We start from the raw sequence: 21167 nt of genomic DNA on the forward strand, positions 1-21167 counted from the left end.
ATCCATTCAAGTATGCGCAGCCCGGGAAAGTGTCCTTTAAACTCAAAGGAGGCCTCCCCACCCGCCGGCTGTACCTCCGGTACGGCAGGTCAGCTCCCCCGGTTGGATCTTTTGTTTTCATGTCTGCCTCAAGCCCGACGTATCATATATTTATTTACATCCTCATTCTTCATTGTCTTATCAGCAATCGGAGGATGCGCCATATTTTTTGTCGCATCCTCGTTCTCCTTTCTATCTGTACTATTTTGATCTGTGTTTGCAGTATCGCTTTGGTGATGATTGTCAGCGGTTAATATACGCATAAGATTAGATTTTTTCCGAATCATCGCGTAAGAACGTTGCGTCATCTTATGAAACTTACAATTGCTGCGTTTCCTCATGCAACAAGTATTACCGCAGATATACACCGTTTCAATACGGTTAGAGTGGTTTTCAATTACGACGCCACTTACGCTGAACTTCACGACGGTTTACAAGAATATTTAGACTAAGAATATTTATAAAAATAGATACTGTAGACGGCTTGTGTAGACATTATATTCATTATAATAGGGAGGGGTAAAGTATAATGATGATGGAGAGATCTTTCACCGATTCGGTTAACGAATTGAGGCTTATTGCATCGCATATTTGCAAATATTGTTTTATGATGCTTGCCACCCACTCTGTTCACTACGATGATAATGATGAAATACATTCTTTCGATTGTAAGAAATTCGACTACTGCGGACGTGGTCTACCAGAATACTTATGTTCGTGCGAATTGATTATTGAAAACGTGAAAAGAATGCACGCTATGGGACGTGCAAATAAATACGAAGTGTTATGGGAAAGACCCTTCGCCTGTACAGTTATCGATCGTAACGAACTCTATCGGTTGTTTTGCAAAATTGTCGTGGAAAGAGGGGGTAGAAGGTAAATCACACTTGCAATTGCCATTCGAGTGTGAGCACTGTGAATGTTAAGATGGACACCGTAGCATTTATTAACATTTTCAACGATGAATATTGTTTTCTAAAGAAGATACCGTTCAGGAGGATGACCGCTCTTGATATCGATGTGAGCTACGTACTGTTGGAAATGAGAAAAATATTTACTCAATAAGGCGAACTCCGTATTTGCGTAATATTGTTCGACAGCGAATCGGATGAACCGGACAGCTTTCAAACCTTATTACCAAAGACGTATACAAACAGATTTACCGACGATGAATTGAATGTTGTTCCCAAACGAAGGAATGATCTTCTCCTCATAGCTGCTTGCCTTAACGACTTCTCCTCATAGCTGCTTGCCTTAACGAAAATATTAAACTAATAAGTTACTAAGGGGCCTCAATGTCCTCTTAAACGGGCTACATCTACTTTAGCCTTTAGCACTATCTTGGCAAACTCCTCCAATTTGTTCCAATTGTCAGCGGATCGCAGGAGAAAAAGAAGCAGATTCTCCAGATTTAATTCTTGCAGCCCTGCACGTCGTCTATGTATAGTACATCTATTACAGTGGAACAGAGTATGTTCGGCAGTATCCGAATCCTGGCAGAACATGCAAATAGGTGCTGGTCTTCTACCGAATCGATGTAAATAATATTCGAAGCTACCATGCCCAGAAAGTATTTGAGTAAGATAATAACCAACCTCCCCATGTCCTCTATCAAGCCACATGCCCAAGTCGGGTATCAATCTCCTGGTCCAGGTAGCTTTAGTGGAAAGATTCCATCTGTCCTGCCATATGCGCCTGATGTTGGCTTGGGCTTCTTGTTTTGGCATGCCACGATACCTAAATGATCGCTCTTTAACTAACAGGTCGGTAGGGGTAACCGATGATAATACACAAGCCGCATCGTAAGAGATGGTGCGGTATGCAGAAGTGATGTTTATAAGAGCTTGCCTATGCAGAGTTCTAAGTCTTACGACATTTCTTGCAACACAAAGTTCTTTTTCCCATATAGGTGCAGCATAGACCCGCCGCCTAGATGCACGTGGAGCTTCATGTCCAGCCAACAATCTTGTAAAAGCCTTTGCGGTATTCTCGATCTCTTTACATTTCTGTGCGAGATGAGGACTAAACTTTAGAACTGGGTCTATAATGACACCAAGATATTTTGTTACTGCCACACGGTCTAGTCTGCGATCGCCCACGCGGAGATTTAGGTTGAGTCGCCTTCTTCCAGCCAGAAAAATATAGTGACGTTTATCTAAAGACAAATATAGTTCTCGGTCCGAGAGCCAGTTATTAACCAATGTTAGCACTTCATTACCGGTAACTTCTAGGTCACGTTCAGTTTGGCTTCAATTAATATTGCCAAATCATCGGCATAAGCAACTATTTCCGAGCCTTCAGGTAATCTCAGTCTGAGTATTCCATCAATTACTATTAGCCAAAGCAAGGTCCCTAACACAAACCCCTGCGGCACTCCTCCATGAAGCTGATATCTAAATTTACCTTCGAGCGCCTCGACCAAAGTCCACCTATCAGTCAGATATTCTCGTACTTGTCTTTTGATATAGGAACTAATCTGTTTGTCCGTGAGAGCTGCCATAATCGTATCCCACCAGACCGATCCAAAGGAATTTTTGATATCTAACAGAATAAGCAACGGGATTCTTCTGGTACGCCACGTACCAGATCTGACAGACAGTACCCAGTTGGTAATTTTTTCCAGAGCTTGCGGCGTGGATCTATGTTTCCTGAACCCAAATTGGTTATCATGAAGCCCGTCTTTGGACTCTAATTCATAGATAAGTCTATTCGCTACCAAGCGCTCGGCAACCTTTCCCATATTATTGATGAGACTCAACGGCCGATAGCTAATGATTTCTTGATTGCCGGACTTCTTAGGCAGGAAAACAGTCCGTGACTCCTTCCAGCATGCGGGGAAAGTCTTGTTTTGTACTCCATAATTGGCCACATCAGTGATTTCCCAGGGGATTATCTTCATTAATCCTTTGAGGAGGGCAGCCGGGATTCCATCCGAACCCGGACTTTTTTTTTCCTTCAGACCAGAGACGGCAATAGCGACCTCGTTTTGTGTAAAGCGTTTAGCTTCACAGTCTATTATGTCCGTATGCCCCTCGTCTTGAACAGGGAAGAGGCTATGAAGATGCAGTCTGGCCGTTTCTGTAACTAGGATAGGCAAGCGGCGTCCTAGTCTCTGCATTAATATTTTGTATGCCTGTCCCCACGGGTCTGAATCCAAGTCAGCACACAGCTGTTTCCAACAGTTTCTTTTACTAGTCTTTATTAGATGATTCAAAGTACGCCTAGCTTGGACAAATCTTCCCTTCGCCTGGTCATATGGCGCACCGCCAGCGGGCCGCAGCCTTTGCTTTTTCCTACGCCAAAATTGTAAAACTCTTCGCTGATCTGCAATTTCAGACATCCACCAATATACTGGGTGACAACCCCCTCCAAACTGCGGGTCTCTAGACAGTTCTGTAATAATTGATTCTTGAAGGACTTGCGGCGTTACTATTCTTCCATCAGATAGGGTCCTGGCAATCTTGTTAACCACCACCTCAACTTGTCTTGAACTAAATCTAAATCGTGCAGTGGCTGATGTTGAAGGCCTTGCGCCTTTCATTACAAGCAAAGTTGCTAGGTGATCGCTTCCGGTTTCAGATTCAAGAACGCTCCAACTAAAGACGGAAGGATTCCATCTGCCGTCCACCAGCGTAAGATCCAGCACTGATCTATGGCCTCTTGCCTCGTAGGTATAAGTGCAGTCATTCAGGCAGATCAGCCCTGTGGTCATCATCATGTCAATGAAGATTCGTCCCCTTGCATTGGTATAAGAGCTGCCAGTTAAAATAAACTTACAATTAAAGTCGCCTAAGAGTATAGGTCTACTAGGTGCCCGCTGTATGACTCGCTGCAAATCGTTGATGTACTGCGCAAAGTCCCCGATATTAATGTTTGGACTTACATAACCGGCTATAAGGACAAAGTCCGGGAGTGCTACTGCCAGAATTCCTTCACCTCTATGAAGTAGGACGGCCGGAGACATTACTGATAACAACATCTCCAACCGCATCAGCCCACCAATCACCTCTGGCCGCCGTTCTCAGGTTGGGCTCTGTGGTGACTATAAAGTCAACCTCAAGATCGTTTGCATTATATATTTTTTCTTTAGACTTGTCCAGTAGTCCAATCACAATGTTAAACAGCACTTTCCTGATAGATAAAGCCGAAAAAACCCGATCAAAAAGCAAAAAACAGCGGAGCAAAAATCCCACGTCTTAACAGTCCGAGTTCTCCCACTCAACTACTAATAAAGTTTGTCAGTTAACTTTTTATATATACATTTCCAGTAACCGTACGTATGAACGTACAGACGTCACGCCGAAACTAGTCAAAGTGGATTCAGGGATGATCAAAATGGGTATTTTCGTTGAAATCTGAAATCCGAAATTTTTCGTGATTACAATATTTCGTTGTACAAGTACAAGGAAGTAAAAAATTGTATACTTAAATTTATACTTAATTTTATATAGTATTTTTTTCTGTTACTTTTTTTTAAATTTCGTTAAACTGTAAGTGTGTAATAAAAAAATATTTTACATATTTGGTTGTAAAATATCGTTTTATTTTTTTCGTTATTTGTACCTCTAGACAGTTGAATATTTCCTGAAATTTTAATGAAGAAAGACACGCATTATCATAAAATACGTACATCAGTAAAAAAAAATTTAATATTTTCGTTATCTAATTTTTATTTCTTCATCTCTCTGAGATCACGAAAAGAATAATTTCAAATGCCATTACTTATTTGTAAAATAAATAAAACAGATTCAATATTAGTATTCTATCTTATTTATTCGAAGATAATCCAAAAAAAGTTGAGAAAGTTAATTTTAGGGAATTAAGTTTTATAAGACCCTACTTTTAGGTTTAAGCCTCGAGATTTTGTTGTAATCACGTTCAGTTCTGTTTTGTAATTCGTTAGAAAATGCATTGTATTGAGTACGGTAGTAGCAAAATAAAAGGAAATAAGAGGGTTGATTAAGTTTTCTCTTAATCAATTAAATTTATACCGAAAATTCGGTGTATATTTTATTTACTTGAAAATTATTTTTTAAAATTAATCCAATTTTTATAACGATTAAAATTTTAAGATATTTTTCATAACATATGTAATTAAAATAAGAATACATTGTTTCTGTTAAATTTTGTCAGTTATTTTAGCAGGTAATTTCAGTTTTGTGCTAAATTTCAATTACGGATATTAATATAATTAAATATTCAACTTTCTTCATACTCTTTATATATATATATTTTAACATTGAAAAATGCAGCAGAAAGAACGGGGCATAGTATTTGATTCGTTATTAAATATTCGTTTTTTTTTTTATTAGTTTTATATAACATTCCAAAGCCTTAAAAAAACAATACATTAACACTTAAAAAACTTCCACTTTATAGCTAAAATAAGATTCATAAAAGTATCAGATACATTTCTGATTTATCTAAAAGTGTATTTTTTACAACAGAAACACGTTCATAAATTTGTTATTCACTTTATTTATGTCTGTAATAATTATGAGTGTCTCGAATATAATGCATTCATACATTACAGCCAAAAGTTCACCAGTCACAGTTTCTATCCCTGAGATGATAATTATATTCATTAAATAGTCTTTGTGATGAACGGAGTAAGGATATATTGTTATTCTTATTTAATACAATAATATATTTAACATTTATATATTAACATTTTAGTGTTTAGTTATTAATATATAATTTTAGTGTTTTATATTAATATATTTCTACGAGTATATATATACTCGTAGAAATATATGAGCCAATAATATATATATATATATATATATATATATATATATATATATATATATATATATATATATATATATATGGTATTAATACCGTAAAATTTAGATCTTAAATTTTAGATAAGATAAGCAAGTGGTACTTATCACCATTTTAAAATTTCTGTTTTTTATGAGGGCGTCGAAGGACATGAAATTCATTACAGTACATATGTACAGAACTGCAATTTTAAGTCGATCGGATCAATTTTAAGACGATGGTCTTGCACACCACTGGTGGTTCCGATGAATACTGAAAATATCATTGATAGGATGCTAGAGAGCTAACAGAGGTCCATCATCATCTAGAACTCCATTGCGGGTGAGATACAGCAGGGAGATTAAGTAGGGAGGGCATAAGAGACAGTCCTCTGTGGAGGACTGTCTCTCGTCGTTCGTGTAGGCTTGCTTGGGTGGGCGGCAGCGATAAAGCAGTGGGTCTCCCTGACCCCGAGTTGAAAAGATCGGGACCTGGAGGGGATGGCCCTTGGGATGACCCTGTTAGAAGCAAGACACGTGAAGACCGAGTCCCGATCTCTGTGATGGGGATGCTGTGAATGGCATATTCAGGCATGGCGCCGCTCCCTCCTGGTGGATAGAGGCAAAAGCACCTCCCGGAGCCGATTTGATGCTTAAATGGGGGTCCGGCCCCGAAAAGGGATCAGGTGAGATAGAGGTTTAGTCGGTAGGGCGCACGTACACATTCGCACTCTTCATAACATCTTGCGGAACCTGTTAGCGAGCCCAACACTTCGCCCGAAAATGGGGTTCCTGCGACCCACCGAGGATAAAAAACAGTCGATCGGATTTAGCCTAATTAGTTTTAGAACTTTTGACATGTAGTTCTTAAACGAATTATACTAAAAACACATGAATAATATTTTGATGTAAATTTTAACCTTTCTTAAATTTTGGCTTCAATTCGACAAGAGGGCAAGTACGGCCGTACCCAATGTAATTATTTTTTATATGTTACTTAATATTTATAAAACGGCTTAACTAATAAGCACCAAATTAAGCCAATGTATTTCTGTGCATGAGATCTTAATTGTATTACATTTTAGGCTTCTACAACACGTGAGTAAGATATTATCCGATTTTCCATTTTATAAGTTTTCTTTTGATATCTAATGATATCATAAAATCTATTTAATATGTTAAACCTTAAAATGGTTATTACTATTTTTTCTTATAAGGGAATTAATCGAGATATTAATTTTTACATGTGGTAAAAACTACAACATTGATGCCTCTTTAACACTTAGTGAAATATCATCTTATAGAAACACTATAGGAATTGATTTTCTATAACCGTTTTCCATTTAGTATATTATAATCGATTACAAAATTTCTAAATATTAATAAAGTCAATAATATTTAAAAATGTTATGTGGTATTTGAAAAACAGATCCCTCAAGGATGAAAACCTCTAAAGTTAAGCAATCCTTTTGTTATTTCTTTTACTTTTATTTTTCCGTTATGAAGTTTGTGACATAATTTTTTTACCATTTTATTTATTGCTAAATCATACCTTTTAAGCAAAGTAATATGTTACCAATTAATTTTATAGTGTGTTCGATAGACTAGTAATTGGGCCAACTATTCTACTCATATTATGAAAATTCTAAATGAAGTTATTATTTTTTTTGTTTGGCTAAGTTGTATTTGCTTCGGCAGCACATTACTAAAATTGGTTGGCTAAGTTTAATCTTTAAGATTTGACAAGTATCCATCTCCTTTGCCTCCTCGTCCTCCTCCTACTGTCTATAAGAACGAAATTTATTCAGGTGAAGCCTAGTGTACGACTGTGTAAATAGTGAAATAAAAATGTTTATTTAAGAGTTTAACTTATATCTCTTAAATGAACACTTTAATTTCACTTCTACCGTACATTAACTTATATGTATTTCAAGAAATATCTTTCAATATTTTACCGTAAACAACATAATTTGTTTCGTAGGATTTAGTATACTTTTATCTTTATCACAGATGCTTCGGCACGAGAAACGTTTGTGAGAGTGCAAAAAGTTTTGCTAGAAGGTTGGTTGCCTCAGACTAAAGACCGTACCGTAATATACTAATGAAATATATGTTAACAGTTAGGAGGGTATTTCCTTATACTCTATCTCAAATGTAGGAGTAACTCTACTAGGTAAGTTACAACATTTTTGTTTACTGGTAGAAATATAAGTAGTATTACTTAAGGCATTGTTATGAATCATCTCGCTTAGTTTTCTAACATAATTTTATAATTTTATTACAATGTTTGACAAAATGATTAACCTTAATAATTAAGAATTAATAAATAAATTAAACGTTTTTTTAAACAATAAATAATGTATAAAAACATTATTTCTATAAAATAAATTTTACTCAAAGCTTTTTCTGTTTATTATATGCTTTTTTATAAAAATCCCAAAAAAGTACGTACATAATTACTCCTTGTGGTATAAAAAATACAACTAACCCTTTAGGGAAAATACTTGAAGGGTTTAATAAGTTTAATATAGCATGAACCGTAATAACTATGAACTGGATCTGAAAATAAAAATACAATTAAAACATTAAATTTTTATACTTTAACATAATAGTTTATCATACTTTTATAAATTTGTAAAATAGAACAAATATCTAGAATTTATAAAATATTTATCTTACTTTACCATTCGGTTAATTATTTTTTTTTAATAATAAAGCATATTTTATGTAAAATAAAAAAATCATTCCTATAATTAGAAGCAATTTCAGTTTAAAGAGAAATAGAGATTTATAATATAAAATTAAAAATTATTTGAATTCATTTACATATTTATGACAAAAATATTATTTACACATCCATAACATATCTAAACAAAACAAAGTATAAAAATACTGCAGAATAAATAACTTATCAAGCGATAGTATAATTTTCTTTATTTGACTACAAAGAGTTTTGTTAAATGAAACAATCTCCTCAATAAACCACATCTAAATTAAATTGACAATATGAAATTAAAAATAAAACCACAAAAATAATTTACAATAAAACGATTCTTTTTAAGTGTTAATCACGAAAAAATGTTTTATTACTTTGAAAAAAAAAATGAAATGAGTTTTAAAATCTCTATTAAGTACACAAAACGTAAAATTAGAAGTTTATATGATTAAACTTCAATCTAACAGAAAAAACGTAATTTTTTATTAAAAAATTACTTGTTACACTAACAATTCTCTTCCAGCATTATTTTCAGAATTTCTTTGTTTTACTAAATATTTCAAAAATATAGGTAAAAGTAAGGTGAATATATATGTAAATGAAATATAAATGTAAATATAAATATGTAAATATATATGTAAAAAAATGATAAAACTGATAGTGAAAAAAGATTTGATCCAACGGTTTTCTATTCGTTTTTCTTTTAAACTTTAGCTAAGTTTTCCAATTTTTTAGTAGAAAATACTGAATTTCATATATACATCTCGCCACATATATCTGATTATATATTTAAATAAAATTTGTAAAACTAATTTTAACATTACCTATAAAACCATTTAAAACATGAAATTTAATATATGATTTTAAAAATTTATATAATAAAATATAATTTAAGTTTTTTAAAGCATTTTTCTTTTAAACATTAAATTAAATTTTTCAGTCTGATTTGAGAAAATTATTATTTTTTTAACAATATACATTTGATTTTTTTTAGAGAAATATAAATAATTTTTTTAACTGCTAAATATATGTCAAATAGCAATACATGTGAAATATCTGAACAAAGATAATTTTAAAATAAGAAAATAATTTGAAAAATTAGTATAGTATTAGAATTTAAATTATGAAGGATTTGAGTTTATAATAGAACAGAAGTGGATGAAGATTACTTGAAAAGAGGTTCATTTAAAAGGAAAAAATTAAGTTTGCTAGCAGTGAAGTTTCATAAATTATATTATTGAAAAAAAAATACATCTAAACTTAAAAAATGAAGAGCATTTAGCATGATCTAACATTTTAAAAACAGGTAAGTTTTTAATTTTTCATAAATGAGAGATAGGTTTAAAAAATATTTCATTCTTAATTATATATATAACTAAATTGTACATTGCAATCTGTACAACTAGTGAACAATAAGCCCCTCGATGCCCCAATGAGATGAGGATGACATGTAAATGAGGTGTAGTTGTACAGACTTAGGCGACCATTCCTGAGATGTGTAGTTAACTACACAGTGGTATTCAAATCCGTATAAAAGTAACTAACTTTTATTACATTTGAACCTCAGAACCATGGATTCCTTAGAAAAATCAGCTGTTAAACAAGAGATTTGCAACCACGAGTTTACCACTAGATCAGCCCGATGGGCTCGCTGACAATTAAACATTTTTTTTTTACATATTGAAATACTTATAAAAAATAAATAATTAAAACACTGACTAATTGAAGCTGCGTAAGATGTCTCTTCCACCAAACTGATTTTTTATATTCTGGTCGTGCAGCTGTAAGCAGGTAATAAAAATACATAACAGAATGTACGAACGTGTTTACTGCTCCGAAAACTATTGCAAATGAAGCTGGAAAAGAAAAAAGTAGAAATTTTAGAGATTAAATCGAACAACGTATACGTAGCAGTTTTAAAATTATATGTGACTTACGAAGAATGTAACTGACAATCAGGTCTTCTTCTACTGGTGAAAATAAAGAAGAAAGTTCATAGAAACATAGATTTGGAAGTATTTTGTTAGCGAGTGTCAGCTGACGAAAGACTTTTCTCTGATTTCTGTGCTGTAAAATCAATCCAGGCTTTAATTCTTGGGATCAAAATTAAGTGAAATATACGTTGCGGTTTTATATTAAATTTGTCCAAAATGCATGTTTAATATTTTACAATAAATATGGGTAAAAGCCAAAAGATTGGAAGAATTTTGTTTCGTTTAATATCTAGTTAAAATCCCCCACATTTTGATACATTCTCTATTTTTAATAAACATCGAAATTCATAACTTTGTATATAGTATTTGTGGACTTTATTCAATCATTTTATTCAGAACAAAATTTTCTACAAGTTTTATTTAAAACTTTTGAAGTGTTTATTACTCTTTTAACAAAGTTATTTTACGCCAGACATAAAATAGTATCTTTTTCAACCCAAATTTTTTGTCTTTTGTTAAACGGCATGTTTTTCCCCGAACGTAATGAACTCGGTAATGCTATACGGGACTCCTACTTGGATAAGTGCTCTGACAACTGCTCGTGCTAGGCTACCCCTACAGCGGATTCAGAGAAAGATATCTCTGAGATCTGCTTGGGATGGAGGACTATTTCGTTGGAGACGGCGTTCGTTATTGGTGGTACACCACTGATGGACGTGTTGGCCAGAGTCAGGGACGAATGCTACTATGGTAATGATATGACCTTGTTTTGACATTAATCAGAATCGGTGGCAGACCAGTGGGTGACATCAGCGAATGGTAGATGGATTTTCTGGTAAATTGATCTTGTCACGCCGTGGGTAGGTAGGGGGTTGGGGAAATAATTATTTTTAACCCAGTTCCTCTCGGGTCATGGCTGCTTCAGGTCGTACTTGTTTGCGCTTGGAAGCAACGAGGACAATTTTTGTCCTTACTCTTTCATCTTTGATGATGTCAAGCAAGTGATTTTGGTGCGCGATAGTTGGACGGATTTAAGAGTGCGATGTATAGTAGTGACGGGCCCTCTAGAAATTAACAATATTTTTAGTGTTATGCTTGCCTCACTCGAAAAGTGAAACGCTTTTCTGAGATAATGAGAGTCATTATTACAGGACAGAAGGATAGGATAGGGGAACAGCCTGCGTGAGTAGGGTGCGTTCGTCTGCGTCCGGTTGTGGATAAGCGTTTCTTCGTTGAACCCTTCGTAGAATTTCACCGTTTCGCTGTCTCCGTCTGACCTGCCGAGCCATTTACATCAGTGGCATCCCGACCGAGGCCTGTCTGATGACGTGAGATGTAATCAGTTAGAGGGTCTAAAAGACCGCCTCCGACACAGCCCCTCAGGGCTTAGAACTGAGGCGGCGGTGTGGCGACCGGTAACATCACAAGATGATGTTACCTTGTAGGGGGAACACACCTGTCTTCCCCCTACGGGGTTGGGATGTCCCCTTCTGACAATCGATCCTGCAAAATCAACCAGAGACTGTGTTATGCTTTTGGCGGGTCCGATCTTGCGTGTTTCCAAGGAGAAGTTTTATTTTGTCAAGCGTTAGTGTAGGCTTGACAAGCCCCCCATGGCTCGCTTGATTACCATTTAACACTTTTTCTGGCAGGTCACGCTGGGATCAGGGTCTACTTACATAGGTTTAACCTGGACCAAGCGGATGACTGAAACACAGCATGGAGAGCGACTATTAATTACACTAGAGCGGTTATGGAAGACCTAAGAAGATGGGAAGAGTTCCGTGGAACACGAGATGCTGGAGGACGCGCCGGTGGTCAGGCTCCCGGCTGAGTATCTAAAGGGCCCCTCGAACATGTGGGAGTCACCTGAACGTGATGAGGCCGCGAGCACTCCGCCTGTGTGTCTTAACAGTAACCACAGGCGGTAAGTCTGTACTAGACATGTGCCCATTGTGAAATAGGTAATTAGACTAGTTTGTTAATGATACAAATTGATTCAGAATTTTCTTGTGTCGTGATACATGTTGAGCTGTATGTTTTATGATATTTTATTTTGAGTTTTTCTTTATTTGTTGTGTACTGCTGTTTATGTATGTAATTCTTGTGTTGTGTTTCGCTTTTGGTCGTACACTAATTATATACATAGCAATTCAGGTGTAATGTTTTGTATTACTGATTTAATATTATTATATTTTTTAGTCGAGTTGAGGATTCCGAGCTGTACGGTTGACGAAATTTTAGCTCCACGCTGAAGGGTTTTTTGGACAGGATTTTGTTGATTTAATTGATTTAGACATTTGTAAATTGTTGTGGACATATACTGGACATGTCTACAAACTTTGGTGTAAATCGGACGACGGACGGACCAGTTATTTAGATTTTTGTAAAGTGCTGTTTTTTTACATGTTAACTATAGGATAATAGGTACAATATAACCTATTTAATAGCAGGAATATTCTAAGTTGATTGACAACATCGAACAAGACGGTGACATCATTAATGTAGAGACAAGCAAGGACTTAGAAAAAGTTTCGCAATTTATACTGGTGAGTAGACTGAAATATTCCAAGTGCTAGCTAGTATGGTTATAAGGGAGAATTTTAAAGTCATATTTCCCTGCAATCCTTCCGAATTTGGTCAAACCCTTTTGGATCTCCACTTATCCCGACTCCCTCGACCCCCTCACTACTACCCTCATACTTAAATGCGACCCCAGATTTTGAAGGATACATTTTCGGACCCCCCCCTAAAAAAATCCTCAAAATGGACACCACAAAATATTCTTTTGGGAAGTCTACTTACGCGGAACAAAGTGCTCAAACCTGATTATTTTTTAGATTATTTATTCTGATTATTATTTGAAGATACGTGTTATGGAGAGGCGTAGTTCCGTAAAATTAGAAGAAATGGAGGATCCAGGCACTTCTAAGCCGTTGATCATGGTGAAGAAGACAGAAGCTAAGTCTGCAAAAAAGAGGATCCGACCGTCGTCGTCTGAGGAAGAGGACATAAATCCGGAGAGCATGGATGACCTGGTGAATCAACTTGGAGTGATTATTTACGTTGAAGCAACACTTAGGTGATGGACTATAGAAGCATACAATCGATCACGAAAAGGAGCTTACTAGAATATTTAAAGAACTGCAGGCGCTTAAGGAAATGTCGCCTCCTTTAGTTAGCGTAACACAGGCAACTCAGACTGAGCAAATCTGGGGCAGAGACATGACCAAAATCATAAAGGAAGATATTGATGACGAAGAACTCGCGCGACTGGTGACCAGACGTTGGCTAGCGGAGACGTTAAAGAACCTGAGGTACATTAGAAATGTGGCGGAAACGGAAGGTGACGTGGCGCAGTTGTACAATCTATCGGGGCGACAAACTGAGGGACGATCAGTACTACAAACCGGTGATGTAACGGAAGTGCTGCGAAAGCATGCCATTAAGCTCAGAGATGTTACACGGAATGGTAAAAGAATTTATTTATAATGCGCCAGCTGTGAGCAAGACGCATTATACAGTACACTACGCGTTGGCGGAGGGAGAGCAGAAGACACTCGCTGCGATACTGCTGGGGATTAGCGATTTTAAATGAATCCCAGAAACTGACTTTTATCATACCAGAAGGTAGACTTTGTCGTATGAGAGAGAAGTTGGTGGCATATTCAGGCAGACGACGGAAGGACTCGATGAGAATCTTTACCGCCCCTTAGAACGAAATAATACAAACAACTAGATCACTGAGAGTTGAGAGATCTACTCCGGCGGTCGAGGAAAGTAGAACTGTGGTAGTGAAAGCGACTGGTAAGACTTACACTGATCTCCTGAGGCAAATGAAGGAGACCGAAACACAGGAGGAGACGGGTGAACTTTTCTTCACAGGAGCAGAATGCGAACAAGAGCCGGCGGGCTATGGACCTCTGTTACGAAGTAGCACAGAGAGAACGTCGACATAATACTTGTGGTTGAACCAAACATGGCGGTGGTGGTGGGGCCCCGATGGTTGGTAGACCTCACGGGCAAGGCGGCAATAGAGTTCCCAGTGAATACTACGCTGGTAGTAGCAAATGATGCGTGACGAGGATATGTGTGGGCTGACCTACGCGAGATGGTGGTGTATAGTCGTTACCATTTGCCCAGTACAAACATTGATGACTTCGTTGATTTTTTGGAAGACCTTTACCATAAGGTAAATAGAAACAGAAGTAGAAGGGTCCTAGTAGCGGGAGATTTCAACGCTAAGTCTCCTGATCTTGTTGGTCGCATTTCTACACTACGAGAACGATACTTAAATGAATGGGCGAGCACTTTGGGGCTGATATGTTTTAACGGAAAAGGTGACACGTTTGTACAGAGGGATTCGCGTTCGCCGTTCGATTTGGCGTTTGCTAACGAAGACAGCATTGTACATTGTACTGGTGCACGTGTACTGGTGCTTTGAGAAGATTGGGCGGCTGCACAAACAAGGATAGGCTAAGAAGAGGGCTTAACCAAAGGGCTAATCGAGGAAGTGATCCTGTACTGATGGAACGTACCCGCTCAGCGTACACGGCGTCTCGTGTCACCTTGAAAGCAGCAATTAAGCAGGCGAAGAGGAAATCGTGGAAGGAGTTATGTATGTCTTGATATCGACAACGGTCCTTGGGGTCGTGGCTATCAACTATTGGTTGGGAAACTATGTAAATCTTTGCCGGCATTAAGTGTGGCGCAAGTCAGAACAACAGTAAGGGCGCTGTTTCCGGACCGGAGGAACCCCCCAGAGAGGAGATAGATGTGGAGAATATCCCGCCATTCCGTACTATACGTAGTAAAGAGCATATCCGGGCGGGCAGGAGAATGAAGTTACATAACAGCCTGGGCTCGGATGGGTTCCCGGTAGAAATTGTGACTATTTTGGTAGACGAGGCACTATTAGAGACGATCAGGATGATGAACGGTCTACTGAAACAAGGAAACATTCCGGAACAATGGAAGCGAGCGAGGCTCGTTTTGATAAAAAAAGTAATTATCAACATCTGTAAATTACTCGAGAGGATGATGGAGAGCCGTCTAAAAGAGGCGATACTGGCCAGAGGAGGACTTCATGAAGGGCAATATGGCTTCAGAGCGGGGAGGTCCACGAACGGCGCGTTCAAGGAGATCGTACGGATAGTGGATAACGCAGCAGCCGGCACCTGGAGGACCAGGAAGATACTAGTTGTGATCCTCCTGGATGTAAGAAATGCCTTTAACTCCCTCAGCTAGGAGTCAATTTTCCTGACGCTGGGGGAGTAAGGCATAGATTGCTACATGAGAAGAATGGTCCAAAGCTACGTACATCAAAGGAACCTTATCTATAGACTTGGAGGTTCGAATCTGTGGTTTCGTTCCACATGCGGGGTACCCCAGGGGTCAGCCCTGGGTCCCCTGCTGTGGAACATGGTGTATGATAAAGTTCTGAAGGTGCGTTATCCAGGCGGCGTAACCCCAGCTTTTTATGCAGACGACCTCGCTCTCGCCGTGGTAGTAAAGAAGGAGGGAGCAGTTTCTGAGGCGGTTAATACTGCAATAGCTACTGTTGGAGAGTGGATGCTAGAAAGAGGTCTTGGTTATCGCAGGAAAAAACGACATATATCAGTATGACGGGGCGACGAGTGCTGGAACCCAAAGCAATACGTATAGGATGCCCTGGGCAATGGATGCCCAGGGCATCCAAAAGAAGATTATATGTTCATGTAATGAACTCGCTGTTATTATACAGGGTTTCTGTGTTGGACAGAGACTTAGAAGTGGAGCGCAACAGTCGAATACTCCAGGTGGTGCAGAGGCTTATTGCTCCCAAGACCATCTCGGCATACGCTCTGTATTAGCGAAGGCAGTAGTGGTTGTGGCGGGAATTCCACCTGTGCAGCAACTAGCCAAACAAAGTGCTCTAAGACATAACGGCGTATCAAGAGAGGAAGCACAGGCTGTTTTAATGTGCGAATGGCAACACAGATGTAATGTGTTCACCAAGAGCAGGTGGACATAGGAGTATTGCACCAAGAGCAGTCTGGGTCGGAAGGAGGTTTGGTGAGATCAACTTCTGGCTCACTCAGTTCTTGACAGGGCCTTTAGGAGTTACCTGTACAGCCAGAGAAGGACGGATAAGGACAACTCCCCTTATCCAGCCTCGCCTGGAGTCGTCGTCTGTCCGTGGAAACGTGATACACGGGTGGACAGTGGCGATGAAGGTCGGGGACTCTCAAGCCCCTGAGCTATCAGGGGTTCCCCTCGGGGTTATTTATGTTAGAGGCAGGCACAAAAGACCTAGACCCGGTTGCGGAGGTGGCGTGGCTGGGAACGGCATAGCCGGGCTGCCTGCCCTCGTGGTTAGAGACGAAGGCACTTCCCGGAACTGCGTTATGCTTTAATCCGTATCCAGCTCCGGGAAGCAGGGGTGAAAATGTATTATGTTTATAGTTTCCTATGTTTTTGTTCTTGTATTTTGTTTTTTATGTATTATTTTGCGTATTATATGTTATATATATATATATATGGATTTGTGTAGTATATAATTATAACATAAGCTAAATATTTTTTGTAATGTATTCTGCATGCTGATTGGTCACAAGTGTTTGATGTATATGGTACATTTTTATGTGCAGCACTGCATTGTAGCGTATGAATGTGTGAGTAGGCGTTACATTCCCTTTCTGCAGAAATGCTACACTACCGGTACCAGAAAGGATGGATAGCCAGGGTTGGAGGTTTAGTCGGTAGTGCGCAGGCATGCAGACGCGTACTCATAACATCTTGCAGCACCTCTTAGCAAGCCCGACACTGCTTAGGCGTCCGTAAATGAGATTCCTTCACATCTATAATAAAATGAGAAGTTTTTTTAGTCAGTGAGAGCCCGACACTATCGTCTTTGTGGGTAAACGGTGTGTGGTAGAGATTTCCCGACCACCGAAGAAAAAAAAAATTTTTATCTTTTACCCAAGATTTCTCCAAATAAAATACAGTTTTAGTACATATTTTTTTCAATTTTTCATGTTAGATTTTATATAAATTTTCAAACTTTACCTTTTAATTTGGGTCTCAGAAATTACAGTTTTCTAACCTATGTTTATATGAACGTTCTTTATTTTCACCATTGGAACATTTCCTGAAAGTTTGTTACATTTTTCGTGAATCACTCTGACTAAAATAAGTTTCTAGTTTCATTAACTGATCTTTCTAATGGGAAGAAGAATATATACCAATATGGAGAACAATTTGGTTGGGTATAATTCTTCCGAACAACGTTACAAAAAGAAACCGAATTAATTTATTATCTTTTTATTGTTAAATTCTAATTTTCTTCCTTCTGCCTTCCTTCTTCTTCTTATTTATGCTTTTCTACCTCTTTTTCTTTCCTTTTCGACTATTTTTTTCCAGTAAAGTAAACGTTTAATTTTTTTTCCCAAGACATATTGTTTAAGGTCATGTATATAAAAATTATCACAAAGTATTTCCGTATAAAAAATTCAAATCTTACGAAAGACTAAATGAACTCATTGTTAATAAATAAGTTTAATTTTTATGGTAAAAAATAAGAATTTCAGATATCATCACCTAATGAGAAATGTTGTTAAATAGAATTAGTACTAAAATAAAACCCACTATTTCAAATGAGGTTGTACAAAATGTAAGTATCTTGTCTCCTTCTGCTCCACTGAATACGTATTTTTTTGCAATTCAGTATTCTTTGTAACTTTTTCAACCACAGTATCTTTATCTTAACAACTTTATTTAATATTTAAACTTCTGACTTAAACTTAATGTAATTAAAATATTTAACCAGAATTTTGAATGTCATAAAATTGTTTGAAAAAAGATTAAACGTTTAAAATTATAAACATTTATAACCGTCTGGATAGAATTAATTTCATTTATAATTCATTCTTGAAGAAATATTTATGTTTATTAATTCATGCACTAAACATTTTACTATATTTTCTCTACTTTCAGAATAGATAAGAAAATCTTTAATTACTTTTTTCTTCTTAATTACTGTTTTTTACAACATTTAGATCACATCTAAATCTACACATTAATTAAATGAAATTTGTAATACAACTAAATAAAATATAGGAAATACATAATGAATCTTTATTTACGCCCAATGTAAGCAGTAGAAATCCAACTAACAACTATCACCATTGTATGATGGTAAAGGTGAAGGAATGTAATCTGCGAGTTTTTTTTCCGTAGTACCATAAAAATCTGGAATAAACATGAAATAAATGTAATACCTAATAATAATTAAAAGATTACTTGAATATATAAGTAATATATTATATTTATACAGATCCTCTATGATAGATTAATTGTAATTTTTAATTGAAATAAAGAGAATCAGTTAATCATTTCGGCGTTATCGGCAACTATGGACTAGTATTTCAGTTACGAGTCACACATCTGATTTGGTGAAATACCTGATTATTTAATATTAATTAAAAATTATAATCTAGAATCTTGTTAAAATTTTATGTACTTTTCATTATTTAAAAATGTGTATATGTAATCTAATAGGCATAAAAAGAAGTCATGTAATGTACACATCAGATTGTTTAGAATGTTCCTACGCTACTAAAGGGCATTTATATGTGTGTCTGTCTGTGTGCATCCCCCCCCCCTTAGCTGAGAACATGCTTACATGATCGAACATACGACCGACAAAAAATCATATGATTTTTTTTCTTAAATGTTTATAAACAATAAGTAAGAAGAAGCAACACCAACAAATAACAGCAAAAAGAAAAAAAACATGGTTACATGATTGAACATATTGCCCGACAAAACATCATATGATTTTTACTTCCTTGTACGAAGTAAAGGAATTATTTTGAATATTTTCTGCGTGACGTCTGTACATCGCATAATTCAAAAACGATTAGCCGTAGAATGCTGGAATTTAAGTTTTAGGACTGTTACAACATTAGTTGCGCACCTCCCATTTTGATTGCAATGACTGGACCAAAAGTGTCCAAAAAAGCTCAAATTCCAAAAAATTGAATTTAGGAAATTTTCTTAACTGCAGTAATAAGCTCTCATTGAGAGATTTTCTGTGATATTTCATAAGTCGTATTTATTTTCATTGGTTCCAGACACAGCCAAATAAAATTTTAATTAATGAAGTATTTGGATCTTACAAGGAGAAGACAGATTGGTTTGAATTCTACTTCATATACATAAATTTTTTACCTTTTTTTTAAATTTAGATATTTGATTTATTATTAATCATTATCCTTTAATTGTAAAAAAAGTTTTACAATGAATAAATGAATGATTCAATAACAATAAAAAAAATATATGAAACAAACAAAATACGCGAGGGGTAGCGTCTCGGCCTTTCACCCGGAGGTCCTGGGTTCGAATCCCGATTATGCCTGGAATTTTTCATACGCTACATTTCCATATCCCACGCCCAGGCTTCGAGCTTATTGTGGTGATGTCACCAAAAAATAAAAAATAAATAAAAATCAGAAGTTATTAGTGAAAATCATATGTTATTTGTACTTAACATATTAATTCAAAAATATCTTACAGAGGTTAATAATTAATAATAAATCAATATATTTAAATTTTTAAAAAAAAGTATATATGTATATGAAATATATGTATATAAATATATATGTATATGAAGTCGGATTCGGTGCATGGTTACGGATACGACACGTTCTCACTTAATACTTCAACGACGTGAAACAAAATGAGTACGTAAACTAGTATAAAATGCTGATACGGACACCACAAAAAAATTTCAATGCAATCTGGTATCCACCACAGTACAAGTGTATAACTGTCCACTCTATTAAAGAATTGGAGGATCGTATCCTCCGTATTTTAACTTGTATGCTAAAATTATATAAGATCTTTTTTTAGAATTAATTGAAATCATTGTATGATATTTTATTGATTTGTGATATATTTATAATTTTGTTAGAAATCTAATAATTAGTTAAATTCCTAGATCTTAAATGGAAAAAATATAAACTTTTTTACTTTAAATATACCCTGTAAGAATTTGATTAGATATGAAATTATAATAAATATTAAATGTTTAATACTCACTGTATCGCCTAAATCAAGTATTTTATCTAGAAAGTAGTAATATACGTAAATCCACATCTAAAATATAAATAAAAAAATTTAAGTTAAAAATAACATTACTGTACTAAAAATACTCACTCTATCACAATACACCCTAAAAACTAATAAAAAAAAAATCTTAATTATTTTTTATGTCATCTATAGAAATAAAATATTTTTCACTTTATTCATATTCACGTTATTGAACGAAGATGCTTTTTTTTTAACTGAATTTTTATAGGCATCGACTGCTAAGGTCATTAGCCCTCGTCACATTGTTTAAAAGTAATTTGTATCACCATCTGGATCATCATATGTAAGGGTGTAAAGGGCCCTTACATTTTATTTAAAAGCACAAACTACACAAAAGACAAGTACAACACACAACACTTACGGGGTGTAAAGGGCCCCGACATTAAAATTTGAGATAAGGTTCTCAAAAGACCATGAAGTTAAAAAATTCAACTTATTTAATACCATATCTTTGTTTCTTTCTTCTACGAGTCTCGTTTATAGTTTTTTTAAGCACCATCGGGGCGACCAGAACCGCCGTTGAGCAGTATATCAGTCGCGCCAGGGTGCTGTGGCAGTTGAATCCTTCTTATAAACAGGCTACAG

The 21167-nt window shown here is 36.1% G+C and overlaps 1 protein-coding gene across 1 annotated transcript in view; it reads right to left on the bottom strand.

The window, feature by feature from the left end:
- Nucleotides 1-8131: 8131 nt before the first annotated feature.
- LOC142327007 (uncharacterized) overlaps nt 8132-21167 on the bottom strand; it is a 157423-nt gene continuing 144387 nt past the window's right edge. Inside the window, exons 19-22 of the mRNA XM_075369756.1 lie at nt 20532-20588; nt 18575-18680; nt 10237-10373; nt 8132-8360 (exon numbers count right to left, since the gene is read on the bottom strand). Of these exons, the coding sequence (XP_075225871.1) occupies nt 8196-8360; nt 10237-10373; nt 18575-18680; nt 20532-20588 (465 nt within the window). The 3' untranslated portion in view covers nt 8132-8195. The remainder of the gene's footprint in view (nt 8361-10236; nt 10374-18574; nt 18681-20531; nt 20589-21167) is intronic.

The sequence above is a fragment of the Lycorma delicatula genome, chromosome 6, assembly GCF_047948215.1.
Source record: "Lycorma delicatula isolate Av1 chromosome 6, ASM4794821v1, whole genome shotgun sequence".
Lineage (NCBI taxonomy): Eukaryota > Metazoa > Arthropoda > Insecta > Hemiptera > Fulgoridae > Lycorma > Lycorma delicatula.